Source organism: Delphinus delphis, chromosome 18 (assembly GCF_949987515.2).
Source record: "Delphinus delphis chromosome 18, mDelDel1.2, whole genome shotgun sequence".
Taxonomy (NCBI): domain Eukaryota; kingdom Metazoa; phylum Chordata; class Mammalia; order Artiodactyla; family Delphinidae; genus Delphinus; species Delphinus delphis.
In genome coordinates, this window is record NC_082700.1 from 77,990,983 (window position 1) to 78,016,242 (window position 25,260).

The 25,260-nt window shown below is 61.0% G+C and overlaps 2 protein-coding genes across 2 annotated transcripts; one reads left to right on the forward strand and one right to left on the reverse strand.

Annotated features, from left to right (window-relative positions):
• Positions 1–656: 656 nt before the first annotated feature.
• Positions 657–5,442, reverse strand: ATP4B (ATPase H+/K+ transporting subunit beta). Its single transcript, XM_059995518.1, has 7 exons — positions 5,331–5,442; positions 4,764–4,892; positions 3,765–3,878; positions 3,446–3,645; positions 2,615–2,671; positions 1,320–1,418; positions 657–818 (listed from the first exon to the last, which is right to left on the reverse strand). Exons 1-7 carry the CDS (start codon positions 5,440–5,442, stop codon positions 657–659), a joined length of 873 nt encoding a protein of 290 aa, XP_059851501.1.
• Positions 5,443–11,636: 6,194 nt separating this feature from the next.
• GRK1 (G protein-coupled receptor kinase 1) lies at positions 11,637–23,402 on the forward strand. Its single transcript, XM_059995519.1, has 7 exons — positions 11,637–12,335; positions 13,935–14,062; positions 15,996–16,153; positions 16,844–16,927; positions 19,457–19,581; positions 21,816–22,017; positions 23,104–23,402. The coding sequence occupies exons 1-7, from the start codon at positions 11,637–11,639 to the stop codon at positions 23,400–23,402; spliced, it is 1,695 nt and encodes a 564-aa protein (XP_059851502.1).
• Positions 23,403–25,260: the final 1,858 nt, after the last annotated feature.

Below are 25,260 nucleotides of genomic sequence, written 5' to 3' on the forward strand. Positions count from 1 at the left end.
CACCTCTGGGGTTTGGGCTCCGCTGCGTGGGGACACCCTTACGTCCCAGAACTGTGCGCTCTCGGGGCAGCCCCTCCCACTCCGGTTTGTAATGTCCCCGACTTGCAACTGAAAGTGTTAAAGGGAGAGGTTTTTTGGTTCATTAATTTTAGTTAATTCTTTTTAGCTAACTGAATTTGTTAGTTTGAGTTTTTAGTTAATTCTTCCCCCTCATCAGGAGAGACACGACTCTTTTACATAGATTAAGAGTGAATTTAATAAACTTGATTTTTACAGTTTAGGAATTGTGTTTTTTAAAGCCGGCAACCAGAATGCAGGAAACCCTAAGTCACGTTTCATGTCAACGTACTCCCGGTCTTCATATTAACGTATAGAAAAAATAAATTACAGCAGGAAAGGTGATGTCCGCGCGGAAGAGATGAGTCCTTTTGGGGTCTTGTTAGTTGCACAGCTGCTGCCTCGGGGTCACCGTGTTAGCCCAGCGTTTTTATCGTGGCTACAATTCTACCTAAAAGGTGACGGAGGTTTCACAGGATTCTGGCTCCGAGAGCTGGGCGCACGGGGGCCTGTCGGGCGCGGAGCTGCCTCGGGTGCCGGGTGTAGCTGGACGCGGCGTCTGCGGTCACCCTGCGCCTGGGGCCGGCCGCGCGGCTCCTCTACTTCTGGATTTTAAGCTTGAACTCCACCTTGCCCTCGTAGGGGTCGTGCGGGTTGTCGAAGGTCACGTGCTCCGCCAGGATCTTGCACACGATGACGACCTCCCTGTTCACGGGGGCGTTGAGGAGCTTCGCGGCCACCAGCGGGTTGCTGTAGTGGGGCTGAGGCGGATGTGCGTTAGGACCGGCGAGGGCGGCCGGGCGCTTGGCCGGGCGCTCTCACGCCGCCCGAGAGCCGCCCGGGACTCCCTGCTTAGAAACGAGGAGACTTGGCCCGGGGGGCGGGGGGCGGGGGCAGACCAGTGACAGATTCAACTTCAAGTTACAGTTGATGAAAATTAATATAAAAACAGTGGAGGATAAAGCCAGAGATTTGGGGAAAATGATTTTAAATGGATGTGCAGTTGTCTAAGGGCCTTCTAAGGAGGCCCTTGGAAGGTAAAGGATTAGCTGTGATATTTATTTTGTGTGAGAACGATGTGTTTTCAGGTAGTTACGAGAACAGGGGTTTGGGAAGCACCCGAAGATTAAGGGGTCCGGCTGGGCTAAGTGCGGCCTTGTTTCGTTTTTGCGGGTGAAACATTTAGGGCTTTCCTTCTGCTAGTGACTGCTCCGTTTCATCCGGTTCCGGAGCAGCTGTTGGGGACAGTGGCGCACACGTACCTGGGCCTTCTTCCCGTAGTAGGGGAAGTAGTGTAGGCTGTAGACGCCTTTGGGTGGGAAGTACTCCACCTGCAGGGCCGGGGCATCCGGGTGCTGGTCCTGTGGGCGAGAGGCCGCTGTGAGAAAGGCCGGATCTGGCGCGCTCGTGTCCGCCTGTGTGTCCGTGCCACGCATGCTTCTGCACGCAGGTCCACGTGTGTGCGTACGTGTGCACCGTGACCACACGTGCAGTTGGCACTAGATCTAATCTTTATCATCAGCCCAGAATCCATTAAGGGTGTAATTTGTTAGTTTGCAAGACCCCGGGTGACTTTTCAAGCTTGTGTTTTTTTCCATTTTAAACCCTCTTAGGATAAAGAAGGTGACAGAGCTGAGCGTGTGGGAACGAAGGCCCACAAGGCTGGGCGGCTGATCTGCCGAGGCTGGGGAAGGACCCACACGCTGCCGTGGGGTTTGCTTCCTTCCACTGTCAGAGCCAGCGACTCGCCCGACGGCTTGAGCTCGTCTGAGGGCAGAGGAAGGGTACTTTGGTGTCTGTGCAGATCCCGGGTCAGCCTACACGTGTGTGGTCGAGGAAACTCAAAAAGGAAAAACAAAACAGGACGAATGCTGTGCTCCGGGGAGACTGCAGGCTTTGGGCGGGGGTGGGGTCACCCCAGTGGGGCACCCGTGCTGACGGCAGAGAGCCCTGGCTGAGGGCGTGATTGTGGAAACAAACTTTAGAAAATATTCAACGAAGACAAATTTAGTTTTTTCGTGTTGTCCTTAAAAACATGTTTTGAGAAAAACTGGACTAAATTAATGCCAACTGTTGGCAGCATTTCCGTACACACGCTGCCAGACGACAGCGGCTGTCGGTAACTTGCATATTTTTGTAAATAAGCCAATAAGAAGGACAGAGCAGCGTAGCAGATGTGCCTTGGTTTCTCCAAATAGCCACAGACGTTTTGAAGCACGTCAGTGATACACTGTCCCAAATGCCTTTTGAAGCAAAACGGTGACGAGCGTTGTTTTTCTTACCAGGTTGTTTTTTCCAGAGACAGTGTAAGCCTTTACTCTCCAGGATCACATAGCTGCGCCGTTTGGCATCTTGCAAAACCATATAGAACATTTTTTCCTGATAATTCTTACCGGGTTTTTAATCCCCCAGGATAAAACCACTCTTAAGTGAAGGTTCCTGCAATTCGTGCCCCTGGCTTATTAGGCTGACGGCCGGGATGATTTTAGGGAAAAGCAGATCAGTATTTCGCACAGGTTTTCCCTCCTAAACAAGACAGCTGTGGCCGGTCACTCACCAGGAAGGCGCAGTCCACCCTGGGGGCCGTGTTGTTGCCGGGGAGAAAGTTGACGATCTGGAAGGGAAAGGTTCGGACGTGGCCTCTGTGCCCATCTGTGAGTGCGGAGCACGGGTGCCGGGGAGGCTCTGGGGCGGATGTACCAACTCCTGCTTCAAAGCCGGAAGCTCCACGCTGGGGCCGTGGTCTTGGCCGGCAGGTGGCAGAGCTGGGTGGGGGTCTGAGCTTCCCGAGCCCACCTGTGCAGACGGCCCGGCCCCCAGATGCGCCTGCTGGTGCCCAGGGCCCAGTGCAGTGCCCTCCTGGCTCGTGAGGACCACCGCCCTCCCTCGCACACCTGCTAGGCAGCCGGGACCGCAGCCCAGCCGGGCCCTAGGGCCCGGCGCGGTGTGCCAGTGTGTGGCCCCCCGGCCTCTTAGGGAGGAAAATGAAGGGTGCCACGCAGACGCCAGCATGGTGCCGGGTCCTCCCCGCCCCACCGCCAGGTCCCACCCTCCCCGGGGCCCTGCCGAGATGTCCCCTCTCCCCGCAGCGTGGACGTGCCTCCCGAGGTTGGCCGTGTTCTCACGGTCAGCCTCCCTCTGCGCCTGTCCTCAGACGGTTCCCAGGTGCCCTCCCCACGCTGACCGCGGCCCGGCTTCTTCCAGCCGCCGTGCACACAGGGCTGCTCCAGGCTCTGCGGCTCGGCGGGGGGCGGACGCCACGGTCAAGTGGGTGGTGGGTCTGCGTGGCGGCTCCCAGTTGGTCTGAGGGAAGGCGCGCTCGCGGCCAGCACACGTGCAGGAGAGGCGGGGCCCCGGTTCCCTTCTCACCTCCGATCCCCTCACTCACCCTGTTCATCTTGATGATGAAACACGGCTTTCCTTCCTCAAAGCCGAAGGTGGGGTCCGGCCGGCCCGAGCAGTTTTGCAGCATGTCTGCTGTGAACTTGCAGGAGAACTTGGTGTGGTTCGGGGCCAGGAAGCTCTCCTGGAAGAAGTACCTCTCGGCCGTGCAGTTGATGTTGGCCTCCTGGGCCGCGGGTGAGTAGCCTGGGGGAGAGGCACACCTGCGGCCCTGCCCGAGCTGCGGCCCCCTCTGCCCCCCGCCCCCCAGGGGGTTCCTGAGACGAGGAAAGAATGGAGACACTGCAGTGCATTCTGCACTCTACCTGCCAGGAAGTGGTGCAGGGCCTGCGTTAGTCCTGTCCAGGTCCTGTTGTCAGACACGTTGTAGGAGATGTCCAGGCCTTTCTCCCCGTAGACATCTGGCCTCAAGGTCACCCCTGGAAAAAGGACGTGACGCCTTGGCCTTTGGTTGTACATCCAGGCCGTTTGCCGTTCGGTTGGCCCTGGCCTGGGGGAGGCCGTGCCTGGGACGCTTCGGGGCCAGGCCTTCGAGGGTCCCCCCGCCCCTGGCAGCCAGCAGGGCCCGGGACCCTGCCCAGGGGCCGGGGGGCCGCGCCGTCCCACGAGGCCTGGCCAGGGCCCGCGGGTCCCTCCCACAGGAGGCCTGCCTGCCTGCCAGCCTCTGGGATTGGGGCACATTCTATCACGGTGTGTTCTCAAGTCTGTAATCTATTACGTTCTCTTCTGAAATGACATAGAAATCCTCCATGTTTTGTCCGTTGGTTGATTCAAAAAATTGACCCGCAGTTGTCACGATGATTTGCAGAGGATCCGCCGGGCGCTGACCCAGCTCAGCGCTGCTGTGGGATGTTCTCGGGTTAGTGTCTTCCTCAGAAACAAGGATGCAGGGGTGACAGACGCTCTGAGTAGCTGGGCTGGAAGAAGCTTTCGTCCCTTCGTTTCTCCCCCCGCCCTTTGCACCGCAGGTTAGCTGGCTGCGTGGGGAAGCCTTGGTCCGAACACCCTCCCCGGGACCTGGGAGTTTTGTCACCAGCGACTTCCTGCTCTTTGGCTCTGGCCCAGCCCCCTCGTCGCACGGGCCACCTTGCACTTAGACGGCACTCGCGCTCTGGACCTAATTTGCTGCTGGGGAGGCGAGGCCTCCACAGGAGAGCAGCCTCGGTGCCGGTGACGCCGCACGGGCACCGAGCGCCCCTCGCCCCCCTTCCTGATCCCCTGGTGACCGTCCTCCCCGCATCCTCCCCGAGGGGCCGTGTCCCGGCCCGGCAGCCCAGGGCAGCGCAGGGCCCGGCGCCCGGTACCTGGCGACTTGAGCTGGTCCTGGTAGTCGGGGGTGTACGGGTCGATCGTGCACATGAGCACATAGATGCACAGGGCGAAGACGCCGGTCATGACCACGTAGAAGGCCACGTAATAGAGGCTGATCCACACTGCGGGAAGGGGCGGGTCAGACGCGGCGGCAGCCGCTCCCCAAACGCGTCACCTCTCAGGGTGAGCGTTGCACTGGTGTCGGGCACGTTCACGCACGGCGCTGGGCACCCGTCCCGCTGTCTGGTTCCAGACCATTCTCCTCACCCCGTAACCCTGCCCCCCTTAACTTAAAAGCCTTAAAAAGTTACACTTTTAGGAACACAGCTTTAAAACGGCTCTTCTCCAATCTAAGGCTGGGCCTTTGGGTCAGGCTGATCCTCAGCTGCTCGCAGGTGCCCGCTGTCGGCGGGTGTCGGGGCTGAGGGGGGCCTTTGGAATCACCCAGTGGGGGAGGAGAGGCCGGCCAGGGCCTGCGTCTGGGCACGGAGCCCGCCAGCCCCACGCGGCTGCTGCTGGTCCCCTGCCCTCCCCTGGCGCCCCTGCCCTGCCGCACGGACCCCAGCGGGACGGCGTCCGGCCCAGCATCTGGCCCGTGTCCGGGTTCCAGCAGTAGTGCCGGAACTCCTCCATCCTCTGGCTGCATGACTTCTTCTCCTGCAGTGCCGCCATCGCCCCGCTCCTGCCAAGGGACGCTTGGGGGAGGACATCCCCTTGGGTTTTATGGTCTCCCCCTCAGAGGTCAAGGGCACTGCGGCTCAGGGTTCCGGGGCGAGCCCAGCAGGGTGTTATCACTGCTTGGCCGTCAAGCACCGATGCCCGGGCAGGCCCGGCAGGTTCCGCTGCCGTCAGGTGCCCCTCCACCCCCTCCCTGGGCAAATCAGGGTGGCTCACTCCTCCTCTCGGGTGCCCTTGGCCCAGAGCCTTATCTGCTCTGATAATGAGCAAGGAGGCCTGCCAGGTGCTCAGCTCTGCCCACTCGCACCTCCTTGGGGAGGGAGGTGTGAGGAGAGCGGCCTGCACGAGGCGGGGCCTGGGCCCTGATGCCCAGCCGCGGCCGAGATGCTCCCTGCTCTGCGCTGATTGCAGCAGGCGCCCGAGGCCATGATGAGGCGACGGCTGGGACCCCGGTGTGGGGGGGGGCTCCCGCCGCCGTCAGTCCTGGTGCTGGAGAGCCAAGCCTGCCGGTGCCCAGGGCCGCCGGCCGCGGGGCCGCAGGGGCTCCCGTCACTCTTGAGCTGAGCTTCGGTGACGAGCGTGGTGTCCTCTGAGAGCCAGTGTTGGGGCCCTGTAGGACTTTGTGTCCGTGGAGGAATTCACAGCCATACAATCTAGAAGTGTTTTCGGAACCGAATACACACCAGTCCCCGGGCGATTTGCTGAAATGCAGATTCTCCCAGGGACCCAGCGGACCTGGGAGCTCCCGTGGGCCTTGCTTGTGGCCGCAGGACTGTGGCAGCGTCTCGGCAGGGGACGCTCAGCCTGACAGCACGTCCGACCCACCTGGGGCGCCTTGAAAACCTGTGACGCCTGTCCCACCCCCGAGGTTCTGAGGGAGCTGACCTGCCGGGCGGCCTGAGCGTCTGGACAGCTGCAAGCCCCCGGACCTCCTGATGCGTGGCCAGAACCAACAGCCTTGGCGGTCTACATAGCTGGGGCCCGTCTCTGAGATTAGGAGGAAAGGGCAGCGCTGGGCAGACAGGACGTGGCACTGAGGCGTCTTTACAAGTATCTAAGTCAGGACCCGACTGAAAGGGCGGGATTGTAAACAGAGCTGGGTGTCCATCCATTGTCACTTTCCCTCTAGGGACCCACGTAGCCAAATTGGAAGTGTTCTTCGGGGATAAAGATAGTGAAAAGCCCTCTAGCCATTATGTGTATTTTCTTTAGGATGATTTAGAGTTTGTCAGCAAAACGAACACCCTAAAATTCAGATGGAATCGCATTTTAGCTTGGACTCATAGTTCCTTAATGGACCAACCCTAGGCATTTTCCTTCACACTGTTCCCCTTCACAGCTTTGGAACTTTAGGGCAGTAAAAACACAGAGTGTGGCCTTAGGCTGCGGTCTCACTGTCCACAGCCTGTGGGTCTGGGACCCCTGCGCCGAGGCCTGAAGACACAGGGTAGGAACTGCTGTGCAGAGAATCGGTGCCGCCCTGTCTGGAAAGTACAGAGACACTCTTGGGACGAGCACAGCATGAATTCTTCCTGGAAGTCTCTGAACGAAATCCTCCACACTGAGTCTCTGAATTCCCAGAAGCATGAACGTGTATGCTGAGCTGCACACGCGTTGTCGTGATGACCTTCCTGGGACACGTGCCCGTGGGGAGGGGAGGCCTGGGGCGGGATAGGGGGCACTGGGCTGCTTGGCGTGCCCCGCGGGGCAACGTGGGACGGACGCCCCAAAGAGAGCGAGCTCTGGGTGATGTGGGAGCTCACCCTTCCTATGCGGGGGCCTCGACTCCCACCCACCCCCCACAGCAAGGGACCGGAGCCCATCCCTCCACAGCGGCCATGGGGTCAGCGGAAGCCCACGAACGCCGAAGGACTGGATGATAGGAAGATTCCCAGCTTTCGATGGGTAATCACTCATCAGAGCGAGAACCAGGCAGATCTCCAAATGAAGTGAAAACAAGATGATCAGTAGATGCCACGCTGAGGTGACAGATTCTGAAATCATCTGACAGGTTGTAAGATGCTTCAGCCAGCAATGATGATTGTGCTTGAAACAAATGGAAAGACAGAAGTAGAAAGTTTAAGGCAAGAAATAGAAGACATAAAGACCAAATGGAAATTTTAGATTCAAAAAGTACAGTAACCAAAATAAAAAGCTCAAAGAATGGATTCAGCAGCAGAAGGGAAGGGACCAAGGAAAGAATCACTGACATGGAAGAAAAAACAATAGAAATTTCCGGATTTGAACAATAGAAAGTAGAGCCAGAAAAAAAGTGCCTCAGTGGCCCAGGGGCCCAGGGGCCGTAGGGAAGGCCTAACGTCGGTGTCACCGGAGTCCCGCAAGGAGAGGAGAAAGAGTGGGGCTGGGGCATAAACCTTCAGACTCAAGAAGCTGAGAGAACCCCAAACAAGATAGCCCCCAAATCCATGCCAAGTTGCATCAAGATTAGACTTGGAATATCCAAGACAGACACAAAAACACCTAGAAAGCATTTGCAATTGCTCCAAACAAAAAGGAATATTTAGGTGTTGATCTAATAAAACATGTATAAGACTTGTATGCTGAAAACTACATAATGGTGATGAAACAAAAGTCTAAGTAACTAGAGACACACATTGTGTTCGTAGGTTGGAAGATTCAACACAGTCAAGTCAATACTCCCCAAACTGATATACTGTTTTAACACAATTTCTATCAAAATCCAAGCAAGATTTTTTTTTTGTATCTATAGGCAAGACTCTTCTAAAATTTATTTAGAAAGGCTAAGGAACTAGAATAAATATTTTCTTCTTTATTTGGAATACTTTTTTGAAAATATTTCTTAAAAAGAAAATTAAGGTAAGAAGACTCAGTCTACTCAATTTCAAGGCTTATGATATAGCCACAGTCATCAAGACAGTGTGGCGCTGGTGGAGGGACAGACACAGTGAACAGTGAAACAGGACAGAAAACTCAGAAGTGGACTCACAGATATGCCCAACTGATTTTGACAAAGGTGCCAAAGAAATTCAGTGAAGCGAAGACGGCCTTTTCAACACATGGAGGTGGAACCACTGGACATCCGTGAACCCTGACCTAAGCCTCACACCTTGCAAAAAAGTGAACTCAAAATGGTCATGGATTTAAATGTAAAAGTGTAAAAATTTTGGAAAAATACATGGGAGAAAATCTTCAAGAACCAGGGTTAGGCAGAGAGTCCTTAGGCCTGACACCAGAAGCGCAGTCCATAGAGGAGAAAATTGAAAAATTGGACCTGCAACGCAACAGCAAAAAGGCAGGCAGTCCAGTTAGACCACGGTCGAAAGACACAATGGGATGTTTCACCGAAGAGGATTCACAGACGACAAGCACATGGAAAAATGTTCAGTATCATTAGCCAGTAGGGAAATGCAAATTAAAAACACAATGGGGTACCACCTATCACAAGAGCTAAAATAAAAAATAATGACAACTCCAAGTGTCGGTGAGGATGCTGAGAAACTGGATCGCTCGTGTGTTGCTGGCAGGAATATAAAATGGTAGAGCCGTCTGGAAAAGAGTTTGCCAGTTTCTTAAAAAATGGAACATGCAAACACCATACGACTCAGCACATATGCTCTTGGGCATTAATCCCAGAGAAACTGAAATTTATATCTGCACGAATATCTGTATGTTTTTCGCAGCTTTACTCATGATAGCCCAAACTGGAATCAACCTAGGTGTCCTTCAACAAGTGAATGGTTAAACCAGCCGTGGTCCATTCACACCATGGAATACTCCTCAGCAGTGAACCTACAGGTGCGTGTAACCGCCTGGGTGAATCCAGGGAGTCATGCTGAGAGAAAAGAGTGAACCCCCAAAGTGACACACTGTGTGATTCCACGTACAAAGCATTCTTGAAAGGACGACTTTATGGAAATGGAGAACAGATCAGTGGTTGCCGGGGTTCAGGACAGGGCTTGGGGTGGGAAGGAGGTGGGTGTCTGTGAAGGGGGACCGTGTGGCGTCAGGGGTTCCTGAGCATTTGCTGTGCTGGCGTCGTATCCACGCTGCGATCCCGAGCTGCAGTTGGGGGAGATGCTACGACTGGGGGATTGGGTGAGGGGTGCAGGGGTCTCTGGGTTATTTCTTTTAACTGCGTGTGCGTCTACAATTACTCTGAATAAAAACTTTCAAAAAAGGGCCAAGTGAGTTTGGGAAGCTCTGCATACTTGGCCCCTCTTAGAGAGCCAAGTTCACTCTTCAATCTCTGAGTCCCGTGATCGCAAACATGTTTAACGCCGTTTATCTGAATGCTTCCCACTTCCCCAGGAGGTAGTTCAGCTCAGCGTTAATCCAGTGGGAGTTGCCGTCCTCAGACACCGCCTCTCGCAGGGCTTCCTGATCTGGGTGCCAGCCCCACTCCAGGCCCACTGAAGCAGATCTTTATTTCTCCAGGTGATTCGTGTCCCCGCACTGCTGGGAGGCGCTGTCTGGGGACACACGGTGAGAGACACCGTAGAAGGGGCTCCGGTCCACAACACGCCTTGGAGCTGGAGCCGCCGACCCGTCTGAACACTGACGGGTTAAAGAAAAGGCAGGAAGGGTTTGAAGAGATCAGCTCAAGGTCGCCTGCTAGTGAGTGCCAGGCTGGACGCACCAACCCACCTGCTCAGCTGCAAGTTCTTATTTCTGCTTCCCCGACTGCTACACAGAGTCCGCCTGTCTCCCCATACCCACTGACAGAATCTCACTGACCTCTCGACCCTCTCCTCCCTGCGTGGGGTTGCTTACCCGGCCTCTTCTGGCTGGGGTGTTCTTCATTTCTGTGGCCCTTCTCTTCCTCCCCTCTCTAAACTGTAGCCAACCCCCATCACTTCCTTGTCATTCTTTCCCATACATGTACCAAGCACCTACTGTGTACTAGAACAAGGCAGACAAGGCCATACCCAGGTGTGCCCCAGGTGTGTCCCAAGTGTCCTCCAGCTGTGTCCCAGCTGTGCCCCAAGTATGTCCCAGGTGTGCCTCAGGTGTGCCCCAGGTATGTCTCAGGTGTCCCCAGGTGTGTCTCAGGTGTGCCCCTGGTGTGTCCCAAGTGTCCTCCAGCTGTGTCCCAGCTGTCTCAGGTGTGTCCCAACCATGCCCCAGGTATGTCCCAGGTATGTCTCAGGTATCCCCCAGGTCTGCCTCAGGTGTGTCCCAGGTGTCCTCCAGCTGTGTCCCAGCTGTGCCCCAGCTATGTCCCAGGTGTGTCTTAGGTGTGCCCCCGGTGAGTCTCAGGTGAGCCCCAGGTGTGTCCGAAGTGTCCCTCAGGTGTGCCCCAGGTATGTCCCAGGTGTGCCCCAGGTATGTCTCAGGTGTCCCCCAGGTGTGTCTCAGGTGTGCCCCTGGTGTGTCCCTGGCCTCTTCGTTCCCTTCTCTCTCCTGCCTCTCTCTGTGTGGGACCTCAGCCTGGGTGTAGCTGGTGTCTCCTGCATCCCCGTCCTAATTTCACCTGAACCTTTCTCTTGGCGTTTCTCCTTCACCAGCCAGCACAGCCCAGGTGAGGGCAGGGGCTGATGTGAAGCTGATCCCTGGGCAAGGGCCGGGGTTACGTTAGGTCATCAGAGCCGCCAGCATGACACAGCTGCTCTCAGCGTCAGGTCAGGACAAATGTTGGTCCTCACATAGTGACCAGTCCCCTGGCCAGGGGTCTCACCCGTGGACGCCCAGAAAGCCTGTTCCTAAACTCCTATCATCAGCTGGTTTTATTCTCACTCGCGGGTTTTCTAAAGAAAAAAATGACACATAGTGGGGAAAACACCAGCCATCTTTGTGAATTCAGGTTTCTCCTGGGCCCCCTCCCTTCACCTGGGCCCCGTGTCCCCACCAGGAAACAGGCGGAGGGTCCAGCTCATCTGCGCGGGCCAGCGGGCCGGACGGGGAGGCTCGGGCTCCCGTGCGCTGGGCCTGGGCCAGGTGTGTCCTTCCCGCGGGAAGGAGCGGGGCAGGTGGCCCGTCTAATCCCCGCGAGCGGCTTAGGGATTGTCTTTTTCTGGCACCTGCTCCGCCCTGCGCGCCCTCCACTCCAGCCGGGATTTCGCCTGAGCTGGGTCAGCGGGCTTCCTGGGGCTCCCGGTGCCCGGCCATCCTCCTGTCCGCAGAGGGTGGGAACGGGCCAGAGGCCAAGGGCAGTGGGTTAGGCCGGCTTGGGACGTGGGAGCCGGACGCGGAGGGAGGCCGGCGCCAGGATGGATTTCGGGTCCCTGGAGACGGTGGTGGCCAACTCGGCCTTCATTGCTGCCCGGGCCAGCTTCGACGCGAGCAGCGGCCCGACCTCCCGGGACAGGAAGTACCTGGCCCGGCTCAAGCTGCCCCCGCTGTCCAAGTGCGGGGCGCTGCAGGCGAGCCTGGACCTGGGCTTCGAGAGCGTGTGCTCGGAGCAGCCCATCGGCAAGCGGCTCTTCCAGCAGTTCCTGCAGGCCCAGGAGCAGCACGTGCCGGCCCTGGAGCTCTGGAGGGACATCGAGGTCTACAACACCGCCGGTGACGACCTCCGGCCGCAGAAGGCCCAGGCCATCCGGGCCGAGTACCTGGACCCCCAGGCCAAGCTCTTCTGCGGCTTCCTGGACAAGGAGATGGTGGCGCAGGTCCGGGAGGGGCCGGCGGGGGCCGGGGACGGGCTCTTCCAGCCCCTCCTGCAGGCCACCCTGGCGCACCTGAGCCAGGCCCCCTTCCAGCAGTACCTGGACAGCCTGTACTTCCAGCGCTTCCTGCAGTGGAAGTGGTTGGAGGCCCAGCCCGTGGGCGAGGACTGGTTCCTGGACTTCAGGGTCCTGGGGCGGGGAGGCTTTGGGGAGGTGTCTGCCTGCCAGATGAAGGCCACCGGGAAGATGTACGCCTGCAAAAAGCTGAACAAGAAGCGGCTGAAGAAGAGGAAGGGGTACAAGGTGGGCCGCCGCGGCGTTCCGGGGAGCGGGTAGGGGCTGGGGCGTCCTGGGCCGGCTCACCCCGTGGTGGGCGCTCCCGCCGTGCGGCCCTGGGCGGGGTCAGCGCCCCGTGCCCCCTCGTCGAGTCCGCCTGTCTGCCTGGCGACCAAGCCCCTGGCTCGGAGCGGCAGGCGCTGGTGGCGCTGATGCTCTGCCTGTCCAGCCGCTCTACACCACCAGCCTCGGCGCCCGGGGCGGCCCTCCTGGGGGGCGGCCTCTGCGTGGCTGGCGTGGGTCCTGTGCCACAGGCACCACGCTTCTCGGCTTGCCACCAGGGCCACGCGGTGCGGCAGCCGGTGTCAGGGCTGCTGGGATGAGTCTGCAGATCCTTTACTCTGACCTTCTGGAACTTTCCCTGGCTTGTGCTGGGCGGAGGCTGCAGGGGGAGTCTCCCCGGGGCTGGTGTGGGGAGGCCCCAAGGTGCCCGCGTGCAGCGCTGTCCGGGCCGGGGGTTGGGGGTGGTGGAAGCAGCTGCTCTGAGCGGCGCCCACTCTCCGTCTGGCCTCAGGCCCCGTTCGGGCGGGGTCAGCCAAAGCTGCTTAATCTCCAGCCGCGCTCTGCCTGCGTGGGCTTCCTTCCCGTTCCCGCTGCACAGGACAGATCACACTGGGGGCAAACAGCAGCTGCCCCCGAGCACCCCGCCCGGGGCCCCTCGATGGTGCTCTGCCTGACGGCCTCTGCGGGCAGCAGGTACCCTCAGGGCCATCTACCTGCAAGTTGAATCCAACTGTTAGGGTATTAAGCCTCTCTTCTCCCGAGTTCAGGAAACTTATCAAACTTTTGCAGAGTAAAATCCACCTAAAATCTTCCCACGCAGCGGGTAGAAAGGGCTTCTCAACATCAGGAACTCCTCCTGCGACAGGGCTCTTTCTCCTTACCCAGCACAGCTTTCAAAAGCACATTAAATGGACTTCATGGGGTCTTAAAATCAATATAGGAAATGAACAGGGATGCGGGGTGGCTTGAAACGGTGCTGTTCCGAGGCCTGGATGGGAGGAGAAGGGCTGGGATTGCAGCGGGAAGAGCTGGAAGGGAAGGTCAGCGCCGACAGGCTGCCTGGGGACCTGCTGGGACCCTCAGCCACACTCCTAAGGCTGGGTGGCAGGAGCCCCCTTGCTGGCGGCCCTAGGAACCCCGGAGTCCTCTGCACGTGATGGGTTCCCAGGCCCTATCTTGTCTCTGTGAAACGGGGCGTGTGAGGCATGTCTCTAAGTTATTTGCAATTGCTCTGTACAGCCACTTTTTTTTTTTTTTTTTTTTTTTTTTTTGGTGGTATGCGGCCTCTTACTGCTGTGGCCTCTCCCGTTGCGGAGCACAGGCTCCGGACGTGCAGGCTCAGCGGCCATGGCTCACGGGCCCAGCCGCTCCGCGGCGTGTGGGATCTTCCCGGACCGGGGCGCAAACCTGCGTCCCCTGCATCGGCAGGCGGACTCTCAACCACTGCGCCACCAGGGAAGCCCTGTTTCTGTTTTATCGTGACGTTTTCTGGTTTGTGGAGCTTGGCCGTTTTTGGCAATATCGCTTTCCCGCCTAACCCTGGGCGCTCACCCTGCTTTCCAGGGCGCGATGGTGGAGAAGAAGATTCTTGCCAAAGTCCACAGCAGGTTCATCGTGTCTCTGGCCTACGCCTTTGAAACCAAAACCGACCTCTGTCTGGTGATGACCGTCATGAATGGAGGCGACATAAGGTCAGCGCCCGCCTCTCGGCTGTGGGATCGGGACGGGAGGGCTCACGCAGCCGAGTGCGCAGGGGGGCTCCTTCCCACGTGCTGAGGACGTGGTGGTGAAGACAAGCCCTGCCCCCATCTAAGTCCTCCTCTTTGCCTTCGGATTGCGGGTCCTCGAAACGACGTGTCCTCAGTCCCAGTGAAGTGCAGGAACCCTGGGCAAGACGGTCAAGCTCTCGGGTCATGGGTCCGTCCTGCGGGCCTCGGGTTCAGGCGGACGGTGGGGTGAGCAGGGAGGGCAGCAGGGCGTGAGGAGCTGCGAATCGAGTGCTAGTTGGACGGTGGATAAGGCGGCGGGAGGGACCTCAAGGGGGGCGAGGGCCGCGCTTTAAGAGGGATGGCAAACGAAGACAAGCTTCGTCGACGATGCACTCTGGGGGTGGTGGCAGAGTGGAAGCACCGTGCGGCCGACTCCGGGAACCGTGGCTTGGCCACCCACCGCAGGGAGAACCAGAGGGTGGCGGCGCCGTACGGGGCCTGGGTTTGCCAGAGACCTGAGGGCCCGGCCCTGGGCTTCCAGGAGCAGTTGGATCACTGGCTCTCAGAGGGGGAAAGACCCACTTGCCGGCTGGGCAACACGGCCGCCCTTGCCCCAGCGCGCTGGTCTGTAAAACGGGGATAGAGGTGAAATACTGGCCTTCCGAGGTTGCTGCGGAGAGCTAGCTGACACACCTTAGACACTTAGGCGACTCGCACGGCCCTCACACAAGGGGGCCGTCGCTGTGCCTCCGTTCTCGGGCCTGCGTTCGCCTGCACCGAAACTCTGCCCCGTGAGCTTGTTGGCCCCACTTTCCAGGTGAGGCTCTGAGGCCCTGCCTGAGCCACCTGTGCACGTTCACGGAGGAGGAGCGAAGGGTCTGGAAGCGCAAATAGCACGAGCTGGAGAGCGGAGAGGTCGTGAGGCTTTGCTCGCCTCCCCTGCCCTGAGCTGTGCTATGTTACACGGCGCTGCGCTGCACGTGCTGCTGTCCCACTGCATCGTGTCGACAGTACCGCCCTGCCCCGCCCTGCCCTGCCCTGCCCTGCCCTGCCCTGCCCCGCCCTGCCCCGCCCTGCCCTGCCCTGTGCCGCGCTGCGTCAGACGGTACACGCCCTGTGCTGCAGCGCGCTGCCCGCGTTGCCCCGTCCTTACCACACTGTACTGTGTAGGACGCTGTGCGGGACCCTGTACCGCACCGCATCGTGCTACCCGCACTGCACTACAGGACACTAGTAAAATGCACATGGAGCAGAGAAGCCGTTCGTGCTGTCGCTCCGGCTGGCATGAGGGTTTCTCTCTTGTTTTCTTCGAGATTACGGGCCTGCCTCTCCTCTCCCTGCTTGTTGTCTAGTTTAAATACCTTGCTTGTTAGGTTTTGCGTCTCTGTACAACGTGACAGGGAAACGGGAGATAGGAGGGTCCGGGAGGCCGGGGGGAGTCCTCCGAGGGCCCACCGGGGAGTCTGCGCGTCTCTGGGGAAACGGCCCACGTGCCTCCTGGGCTCTGGGTCAGCCGCTCACTTTGGTTGGGGCTTGGGCTTGTCCCGTGGCCCGCCTTCGCCTCCCTCTGCCTGGCTCCTTCACTGGTGGCTGTAAAGTGGCTTTGGGGCCTGTTTCCCTGTTACCCCCCGCGGGCCGGGGCAGGGGAGGTGGGGTGGGAGAGCTGCCCTGCCTTTCCCTTGTAACAGCTGTGCTGAGGGGCTGTGAGGACACAGACACCGGCGGCCGGCGGTCCAGGCTCCGCCGCGGGCCGCTAAGGCTGGACGCCGAGGCTGAAATGACGGACGCTTTGCCGACACGACGTGGGATTCGGGGGCCTCAACGCTTTCCCGAGATTCTACTTCCCACAAAAACCGTGGGCACGCGGCTCCTGGTTGTGCCAGAGAAGCACAGGCTCCACACGGTCTGCCCCCAGGTACCACATCTACAACGTGGACGAGGAGAACCCTGGCTTCCCGGAGGCGCGCGCCCTCTTCTACACGGCCCAGATCATCAGCGGCCTAGAGCACCTGCACCAGCGAGGAATCATCTACCGAGACCTCAAGCCCGAGAACGTGCTCCTGGACGACGACGGTGAGGCGGCCCCCGCGCGGCCTCCCCTTGCCCTGCTCGCCTCTGTAGCCTGATTGGGCGTCGGGAGGGGAGGGAGCCGCTCTGATAAACGCTCGTTGCAGTTTTACGGCGCCAAGACGCGTCTCGAGTTTGTTTACTGTTCGTTCCGCTATTTTGCGACCGCGTGGCATTATCCCCGAGTGGAGATGATTAACGGACTTTGGTGAAATCTGGTGCATGACTAGGCGCCAGGGCAGCAGGGAGTTAGTCCAGGAGGCCGGCGTGTGTGGAACTATTAGTAAACAGCTAACGGTGATGGCCGAGTCCCCACCCGATCCCTTTGTTTGCTGTCTTCGTGAGGAGTCAAACTGGGATTCTCATCAGGAAATAACCCAAGACTGAGGTTCCCATAAGTCCCTTTAGAGCCCCCCTTCCTTCCCCATCACAGGTCAGACGGACACACTGGTGCCCCAAAGGCCGTTGCTGCAGAGCTCGGGGAAGACAGAGCCACGAGGAGGCTGGCTTTAGGGGGATTATGCCCCGGATTCCAGCTGCGAGCGCTGCTGGGACCCTCGGTCCCTCCGCAGCCTGAGCGGGGAGCGGCGGCCCCTGTGTGTGTGCGCCCTGCTTGTGCACGTGTGTGTGTCCAGGAGCCCCAGGGGCCTTTGTTTGCGGAGCCGCGTGTGACCTGACCCCATGTTTGTTCTCCAGGCAACATCCGAATTTCTGACCTTGGGCTGGCCGTGGAGCTGAAGGAAGGGCAGACCAAGACCAAGGGCTATGCGGGCACGCCAGGTGAGGGCCTGAGAGCCGGGGTGAGGGCAGCCGCTATGGGGGCGAAGGGGACGAGGCCCGGGGTCCTGGGGTCCCGCGGCCTGGGGTGGGCGTCACGGTGAGGGCTGGGGCTTGTCAGGAAGATGCTCCCTCATCCGTCCCCTCTCAGGGTGAGGCTGCGGGACTGGCACCCACGCAGGGACGACCCCCGACCCCCTGAACAATCACTCCTTGTTTGCCACGCGTGCCCTCTGTGACGGAAGCTCCCCAGCGCCGGCCACGGGCAGAGCCTGGGGGTCTGCACCGAGGGAAGCAGCACAGAGGCAGGGTGGGTGGGACAGGGCCTGGCAGGTGCTCAGCTGTGAGGTGGCCCCTGGACCGTGCGTGTCTGTGTGTGTGACCGTGCACGTGTGCGTGCGTGTGTCTGTGTGTGTGACCGTGCACGTGTGCGTGCGCGTGTCTGTGTGTGTGACCGTGCACGTGTGCGTGCGTGTGTCTGTGACCGTGCACGTGTGCGTGCGCGTGTCTGTGTGTGTGACTGTGCACGTGCGCGTGTGCGTGTCTGTGTGCGTGACCGTGCACGTGTGCGTGTGTGTGTCTGTGACCGTGCACGTGTGCGTGTGTGTGTCTGTGTGCATGTGCGTGCGTGGCGCCTCCTGTCCCCACCCCATCTCCTCTCACCCCCAGGCAGGTGGGCGCAGAGAAGAGGCATCCGAGCGGGAGGTGGGGGCGGGGGGGCTTCGGTGCTCACCGCAGGGGCCTGGGGTGACAGGCTCACGCTCACACACGGCGCAGCTGGCGCTCCGAGCGCTCTGCCCTCCTGATGGCCCGGGTTTTCTGTAGGACTTCTCAGCAGATCTGCTTCTTCCCTGTGTGTCCGGCTCCCGGGTCCTGCTTTGTCCCCGAGGCCCCCGTCCTGCGCTTTGGGCTCCTTTGGGGGTTGTGCCTGTTGCCACGGCGGGTCTGTCTCATCTGCGGCTTTATTTAGGAAGAGGTCCTGTTGTGAGTTTTCCGGATCCTCTGAGGTTCCTCTCCAGGGCGTGAGCGTGTGAGCGAAATGCCGCTCGCCTATTCCTGGCGGATCAGGTCCGGGGTTGGAGTCGGTGGACCTGGGGTGTCACCGGCCCTGCTTGCACGACGCCCCACCGGCCGCTAGGGGGCGCCCAGGCTTTGCCGCGGCCGCCGAGCGGCTCTGAGCCCTGGACGGCGTGGCTCTGCCCGCGGGCTGTGCTGACCTGCGCGTTTGGGGTCAGGCGGGCGCGGGGGCCTCAAGCAGTGGCAGCGGAGGCTGGGGTCGGTGTGAGTTAGAAGGTGGGGCGTCCAGCGAAGGCTCGGGGAGCCCTCCGTACCCTCTCCCCTGGACCCCTGCTCCCTCCGGCCCAGGTCCCCAGAGCCGAGCCTCCGCCCCCGGTTCAGCCGCAGTCCACGCAAAGGGGCACTCGCTGTGCCGGCACCGCAGGGCTCGGGGCGGGGGGAGGAGGACCCGGCGCCTAGACTGACGCTGCGTGCACTCACCCATTGCCCGCTCGAGCCGTCTTTCCCGCGAAGGAGGTTCATCGTTGCCACGTGAGACACCGCGAGGCAGACGTGTCATTGGGTCCCAGCGGGTGGAGCAGACTGGAGGGGCCAGCGGGCTGTTTGCTGCAGGGATGTTGCGTCTCTGTGGTCGGTGGGCCCTCCTCTCGGGCCCGTTTTCATGGAGAAGTTGTGGTTGGTGGAACGTGTCTTTCTCCAGAGTCTGGGCCGTCTGGCCAGCACTGTAATCCCTGAAAAGACGCTGTGTTCAGGGCCAGGGGGTTATTTGGAACTTGGCTCCTGTAACCTCCGGGGGAATGTCCTGTGGCCACAGCAGCGTGGCCCGTGTTATCCAGCCATGTCCCCCCTGGGAACTTGCCGCGAACGCAGGTAAACACTGAAGGACCAGGCGGTGCTGGAGACAAAAGGACATGCTCAGCTTTGCCTTTGGGGGATGTCTAGTCATCCGAGCACAGAAGCCACCCTGGCGCCTAGCCTCAACGGCCTACCCGGCCCCGGGGGAGTGGACCTCGGGCCCCAGGTGCTGCCCGTCTACCCTTCCCACGCCCTGGGCTGGCCTCTGCACGGGGCACAAAGGGATGGAAGCCAGAGCTGGCTCTCGGGGTGTCCCCTTCAGCCTGCAGGCCCAGCACGTGGCCCCGACTCCCCAGAAGTGGAGCGCACGGGCCGCTGGGCGTCCGGACCACTCTTAGGAGCGTCGGGGTTTCAGCCTCTCCTTTTGTGCCCTTTTGGGTCTGAGCGCCTGCCTCTGACCACAGGTCCTGCGTGAGCCTCAGACACTGGCTCTGTCCGCCATGGCCACCACAGTGGGGGTGAGATCCACCTTGGGTGCAGGGGGCTCCCGCCAGGGATGGCTGTACCGAAGGGGACACTCACAACCGGGGGAGCGCTCCCTAGTGGGTGGGCGCGGGGCAGCCCCGCATGTCCCGGCGCAAGGACCCTGCTGGGTTCCGGGGAGACGGGAGGTGCGAGCCCGTGTGCTGGTCTCCGAGTCGCGCTGTGCTCCTGTCGCAGGCTTCATGGCCCCGGAGCTCTTGCGGGGTGAGGAGTACGACTTTGCCGTGGATTACTTCTCCCTGGGGGTCACGCTGTACGAGATGATCGCGGCCAGAGGCCCCTTCCGAGCCCGCGGAGAGAAGGTAGGAGGTGGCCAGCGGTGTCCCTGCAGCTGAGCTGGCATCAGCTCCGTGTGTGTGTGTGTGCGTGTGTGTGTGTGTGCGTGTGTGTGTGTCATAGGAGCAGTGTCCCCGTGGGACCTAGTGACCCTCCTTGTTGGGGTCACAGGAGCAGTGTCCCCCAGCTGACCTGGTGACCTTCTTTTCGGGGAGCACTAGGCTTCTTACGGTGCACACGGCGACCTCATCTCCTGGGTCTCCGTGCGCCAAGGAGCCTGTCAGGAGGAGAGGAGCGCAGACACCCCCCCAGCCCCGCCCCCACGAGCGGTGCTGCACTGGGGGGCGTGGCTCCCCCGCTGGCGGCCTCCCTGCCCTTCCCGGAGGCCAAGCCGCTCGCCTCCCCGGATGCTCAGGCCCTGCTGCAGGCGCGGCAGCTTCCCTGGACGTCCTGGGGGCAGCGGGCACCGGGGGTGGCTGTGCTGGGGCCCTGCCTCCTGTGCCCCCTGCTTCCTGTCTGCGTGGCAGCCCCGCGTCTCCCCGGGGAGCTCTGCCAGCCCAGCGGAACCGCGAATATGTGTCGTTCAGAGCCGCCAGCGCTGTTCACAAAAGGAGCAAAGCAGCGTCTTCCCCGGACCCCACGCTGACTCTGCTCAGAGCTAACCTGTCTGTGGGGCTGAGGAGGGAGGCCTGGGGAGAACCGTACTTTAGACGTGGCCCCTCAGCCTGCCTGGAGATCACAGCCATCAGTTTCTTCTGCTGGACCTCCCTGAGGGCCCCCGCCCAGTCCCCGCTCCTTTCCTGAGATAGTCGTGGGGACAGTCCGGTCTCCAGTCCCCCAAGAGTGAGAACCCCTCTGCTGACTAACGCGTAGGGTCGCTCTGTGCGTGTGCACCTCTGCCTTGGACTCCAGCAGTGGGTCTCTCCCCGACCTCAGCTCAGAAGAGCAGAGTAAAGCAACACAGTGTGGGGTCCATGTTGGCCTCAGGCCACCACAGGAGCTCCACCTCAGAGCCCTGGCTGAGCCCACAGCCCTGAAAGGAGCCCTGTTTTCTGGTGAAAATGGGCAGGAGACACTTTCATGAGAAAGTGAACCGTCATAGTCTGTCCATCGTGGTCCATCTGTGGTCCCTCCATTCCATGGTCTCTCCGTGGTCCCTCCATTCCATGGTCCATCCATGGTCCCTCCATTCCATGGTCCATCCATGGTCCATCCATGGTCCCTCCATTCCATGGTCCATCCGTGGTCCATCCATGGTCCCTCCATGGTCCCTCCATTCCATGGTCCCTCCGTGGTCCCTCCATTCCATGGTCCATCCATGGTCCCTCCATTCCATAGTCCATCCGTGGTCCATCCATGGTCCCTCCATTCCATGGTCCCTCCGTGGTCCCTCCATTCCATGGTCCGTCCGTGGTCCATCCATGGTCCCTCCGTGGTCCCTCCATTCCATGGTCCGTCCGTGGTCCATCTGTGGTCCCTCCATTCCATGGTCCCTCCGTGGTCCCTCCATTCCATGGTCCCTCCGTGGTCCCTCCATTCCATGGTCCGTCGTGGCCCCTTCATGCTATGGCCCATCTCTGGGTCATGCATTCTGGGGTCCATCTTCAGTGCACCTGTGGTCCCTCCATTCTGTGGTCCACCCGAGGTCCCTGTGTTCGACGGGAAGGAGCCTCGGTACCCGTGACATGGACAGGTCTCAACCCCCCACTGTGAATGAAAGAACCTGGCCCCGGAAGAGTGACTCTGGACGATCCCGCTTCCGTGACCCTTTAGGGCATTTCAGGAAGGGCGAATATGACCGACAGGGAGAGGACACGGGCAGCGTTCAGTTGAGGTGGGGCTGGAGACTGCCGGGCTGACTGTCGGGGAGCTCCCTGGGGATGGAGCCACCGGAAGTGAACTTTGTGGGCTGGAAGTCACGCTCGGGAAAGCTGGTCTGCACTAAGTCTCGTGGGCCCAGGGGGCGTCTGCCCTCGGCGAACCTCTGCCACCTCGCTGGGCAGGCTGGGGGCGATGGTTGTGGGAGTGCAAGGTGTCCACCTTCAGGGTCTCACGCCCTGACCAGCGATACTGAGCCCTTAAGGGCTAACACGCGGGAGGGTGGCGTCAGGCACCCCCGAGAGCAGGGCTGGCCGGGCCCGCGGAGCTGCCGTGTCCGGAGCTGCCGTGGCAGCTGGGGCGATGCGGGTGGGCCTGGCCGGGGTGTGACGTGGGTGTCAGGGGTGTGACGTGGGCTGACGGTGCTGTGTCCGCCGTGCAGGTGGAGAACAAGGAACTGAAGCAGCGGGTCCTGGAGGAGGCGGTCACCTACCCCGACAAGTTCAGCCAGGCCTGCAAGGACTTCTGCGAGGCGCTGCTGCAGAAGGACCCCGAGAGGCGCCTGGGCTTCAGGGACGGCTCCTGTGATGGGCTCCGCGCCAGCCCCCTCTTCAGAGACATCAGCTGGCGGCAGCTGGAGGCCGGTACTGTCCGCGTGTGGGAGCTGGGGCTGGGGGCTCCTAGGCGACCCTCGCTGGCCGCCCCGTCCCATTGGCGTCCGGCAGCTTAGCATGAGGTCGGGGGGCGGGCGGCCTGGGCGAACCCCACCCCTGGAGCATCCTCTGCCCCCGATGGCACCACCGTCCCTCTTCCCTGCTCATCCCAGCGTGCCCAGGACTGGATGTTCACGGGGTGGGTCTCCTGGGGACCCGAGGAGGCGGCGAGGGTTGGACGGGGTGTGCGGGAAACACCTGTGAGCTGAAGATCTGAACCCGCTGTCAGGCGGTTCCTTGACGGAGCCTGCGATCCAAGTCGAGGCGGGGTTTCTCCCGCCGTCGTTCGTTCCACCAGAGTCTGCTGTCATGTCTCGTGCAAGCTAGTGTGTGCGAGTGTGTGTGTGCACGCGTGTCTGCGGGAGAGAAGCGTGGCACCCGCCACACCCACCAGAACCCACACCCAGGAAGTGCGAGCCTGTGACCTCACAGCCCGACGCCCCCGTAGAAGTTTCTTTGGTGGGGAAGGGTCAGGGCAGTGGCAGCCCCAGCTGATCTGAAGGTGCCAGGTGCCAGGGAGAGCTGCCCAGACCAGCCCCAGGCCCGGGGAGATCAGACAGCCCGAGCGAGCGGTCAGGACCCGGGAAGCCGGAGCCGCATTGAGTCCCGAGGCCACAGGGTCTGTGCTGAGGAGGGATCGGGTGAAGGCACAGGGAGTTCAGTTCCGAGCATGTTGTGATCGAGGTGTAGACCTGCAGATGGGGAGGCCGGCACTGGGGCTGGGGGTCTGCAGAGACGGTGGGCACAGCAGTGTCGGGGGCAGTGCAGCCAAAGGCCCGCCGACCCTCATGACGGGGCTTCTGGGCGGGGCGGAGGGGGCGCAGATGGGGGCTGGGTTCTGGCGACGTGTGTCCAGACCGGACTCTGAGTCTCCAGCCTGGCTCAGCGCCCTGTGGCGGGTGTCGCTCTCCTTGTCACCGCCAGGGCCGCATGGGGGCAGCGGCCCTGCTGGCTGAGCGCGGCCGCCTCCTCCCGCTGGCTGGCCCTTCACGGCCCGTGTCTTCCGTCCTCTCACAGGGATGCTGACCCCCCCCTTCGTCCCAGACTCCAGGACTGTCTATGCAAAGAACATCCAGGATGTGGGTGCCTTTTCCACAGTCAGGGGTGTGGCCTTTGACAAAGAGGACACAGAATTCTTCCAGGAATTCGCCACCGGCACCTGCCCCATCCCCTGGCAGGAGGAGATGATCGAGAAGGGCATCTTTGGGGACCTGAACGTGTGGCGGCCTGACGGGCAGATGCCCGACGACATGAAGGGGATCTCCGTGCCGGAGGCGGCCCCCTCGTCCAAGTCGGGGTTGTGTCTGGTTTGCTAGGCCAGCTGCAGCGCCTCATGGGTCAGCTGAGCCCCTCCCGCCAGGCCGCTGCATGGCTGTGGCCCGGCGCTCAGCACAGGCAGGACAGAGGAGGCCGGTCCAGCCCGGCCTCCCGCGCAGGGTCAGGAGTGCCAGCAGTAGATAGCCTACCGCTTTTGCACCCTTTCACTCAAAAAGGATCCGGTGGTCCCAGGACAGAATGCACCAGCGACGTGTGGCTCTCCAGGCCCTGGAGCGGACGTGCAAGCTGGCGGCGGCTTGGGCGGCGAGCGTGAAGACTCAGTTCGGGTTCCCTGCACCGCAGCTGCAGCTTCGCAGGCCCTGCCTTCTCTGGGCTGGTTCAGAGGTCGGCAAACCCTGGCCTGTGGGCTTGCGGGCTCCGCTGAGAGGCCCGGACTGTGCGCCGGCCCGGTTTCCCTTAGCGCCCAGCTCCTGGCCCCGCCCCTAGCTGTCGGGTCACTGCTGGGGCTGAGCTGGTCCCCGCCCACACATTGGGGATGCCATCTGCACGTCTGCCAGTGCTGAGTCTCCAGCGGGGTCCCCTTGCCGGCCGGGGCCTGGGCGTCCAGGAGGAGGGGAAGGGACAGGGGCCTGGGGGTGACGCTGACCGCGGTGGTCACCCCCTTGGCTTCTCCTCATCCTGAGACCATCGCCAGTTGATGACAACTGGACACAAGCTGCCCACCCCCAGCAGACAGAACGGGCCAGCGGCTGTCTCCCCGCACCCGGCACCTGCTTCCCACCCCGACTCTGCCTCTTGTCCTGCAAGGCCTGGCCCTCTCCTGGCCTCCCTCCTGGGGCCAGGAGGGCTGGTGTTGCTGCGTGGGGTTTGCTGCCTGACGGCCGGGAGCAGTCCCCTCCCTTTCTTGAGCGCCTCTGCCTTCAGAGTGTCACGCCGAGTGTGGCTAGCACCCCTGCCATCTGCTCCCCCAGCAGCCTCGGGACAGGAGTGACCCTGAGGGGCACGACCTTGGAGGCTGCGGCCCAGCCACCTGGGACCAGTGGCCCCGCTGGCCTGGAGCCACTGCAGGAGGCTGGCCCCGGGCTGTTGTGGCTCAGACAGCCATCAGGTGGAAGAGGCCGGCTCGTTGGTGGGGATGTTTCAGCGTATCTTCGGGTCCCTTGTGCACCGAGGGCATTAAAGCCCCTCTCCTGGTGAAGAAACCTGCAGGACGACCCTCTCTCCTGTGCGCTGCGGCCACGATGTCCTGCAAGGGCCCTGAAGGGCCGTCCCGTGCTTTTGGTCTGTGACCTGAAACTGCCACGTGAGCATCGCCTGGGAGGCTGAGATGGGGGCCCGCGGCCAAGGGAGGCCGGGCTGTCGGCAGGATCAGTCACTGTGTCGGCCCTGACGCAGTTTTGTGTCCTAGGATGAGACACGTGGATTATCTAATAGCTGTAAATCTCACCTCACTACATTCAGGTGCAAGACACACCACTTCTGGTCTTTCTAAACCCGTTTAATCTGCTCTAGGTCCCCATGGCCCTGAGCAGAGTGATTTAAACCTCAGGGGGCGGGTGTGGCCTGGCCTTTGGCCGCCGTCCCAGTGCCTGCCCGGGGCCCACGGCGCCTGAAGAGCAGCCCCTCCTGTGGGACCAGCAGCCCCGGCGGGGACCCCTCTGCTTTCGTCTTATGCCTGGACGGCCCGAGGAGACACAGGGCGTGGATACAGTTGAATTTCGGATAAACAACAAGCAGCTTTTTCGCGCGTGGGACGTACTGAACGCTAGAAACCGATGCAGCGTTTTTGGCTGCATCTGGCACAGCTGTTGCAGGTGCTTTACTCAACCTACGAAGGAGGGGTTGTTCCATGAACCAGCAGGTCTGCGGGGATACAGTCGCAAGAGCGAGTTACGT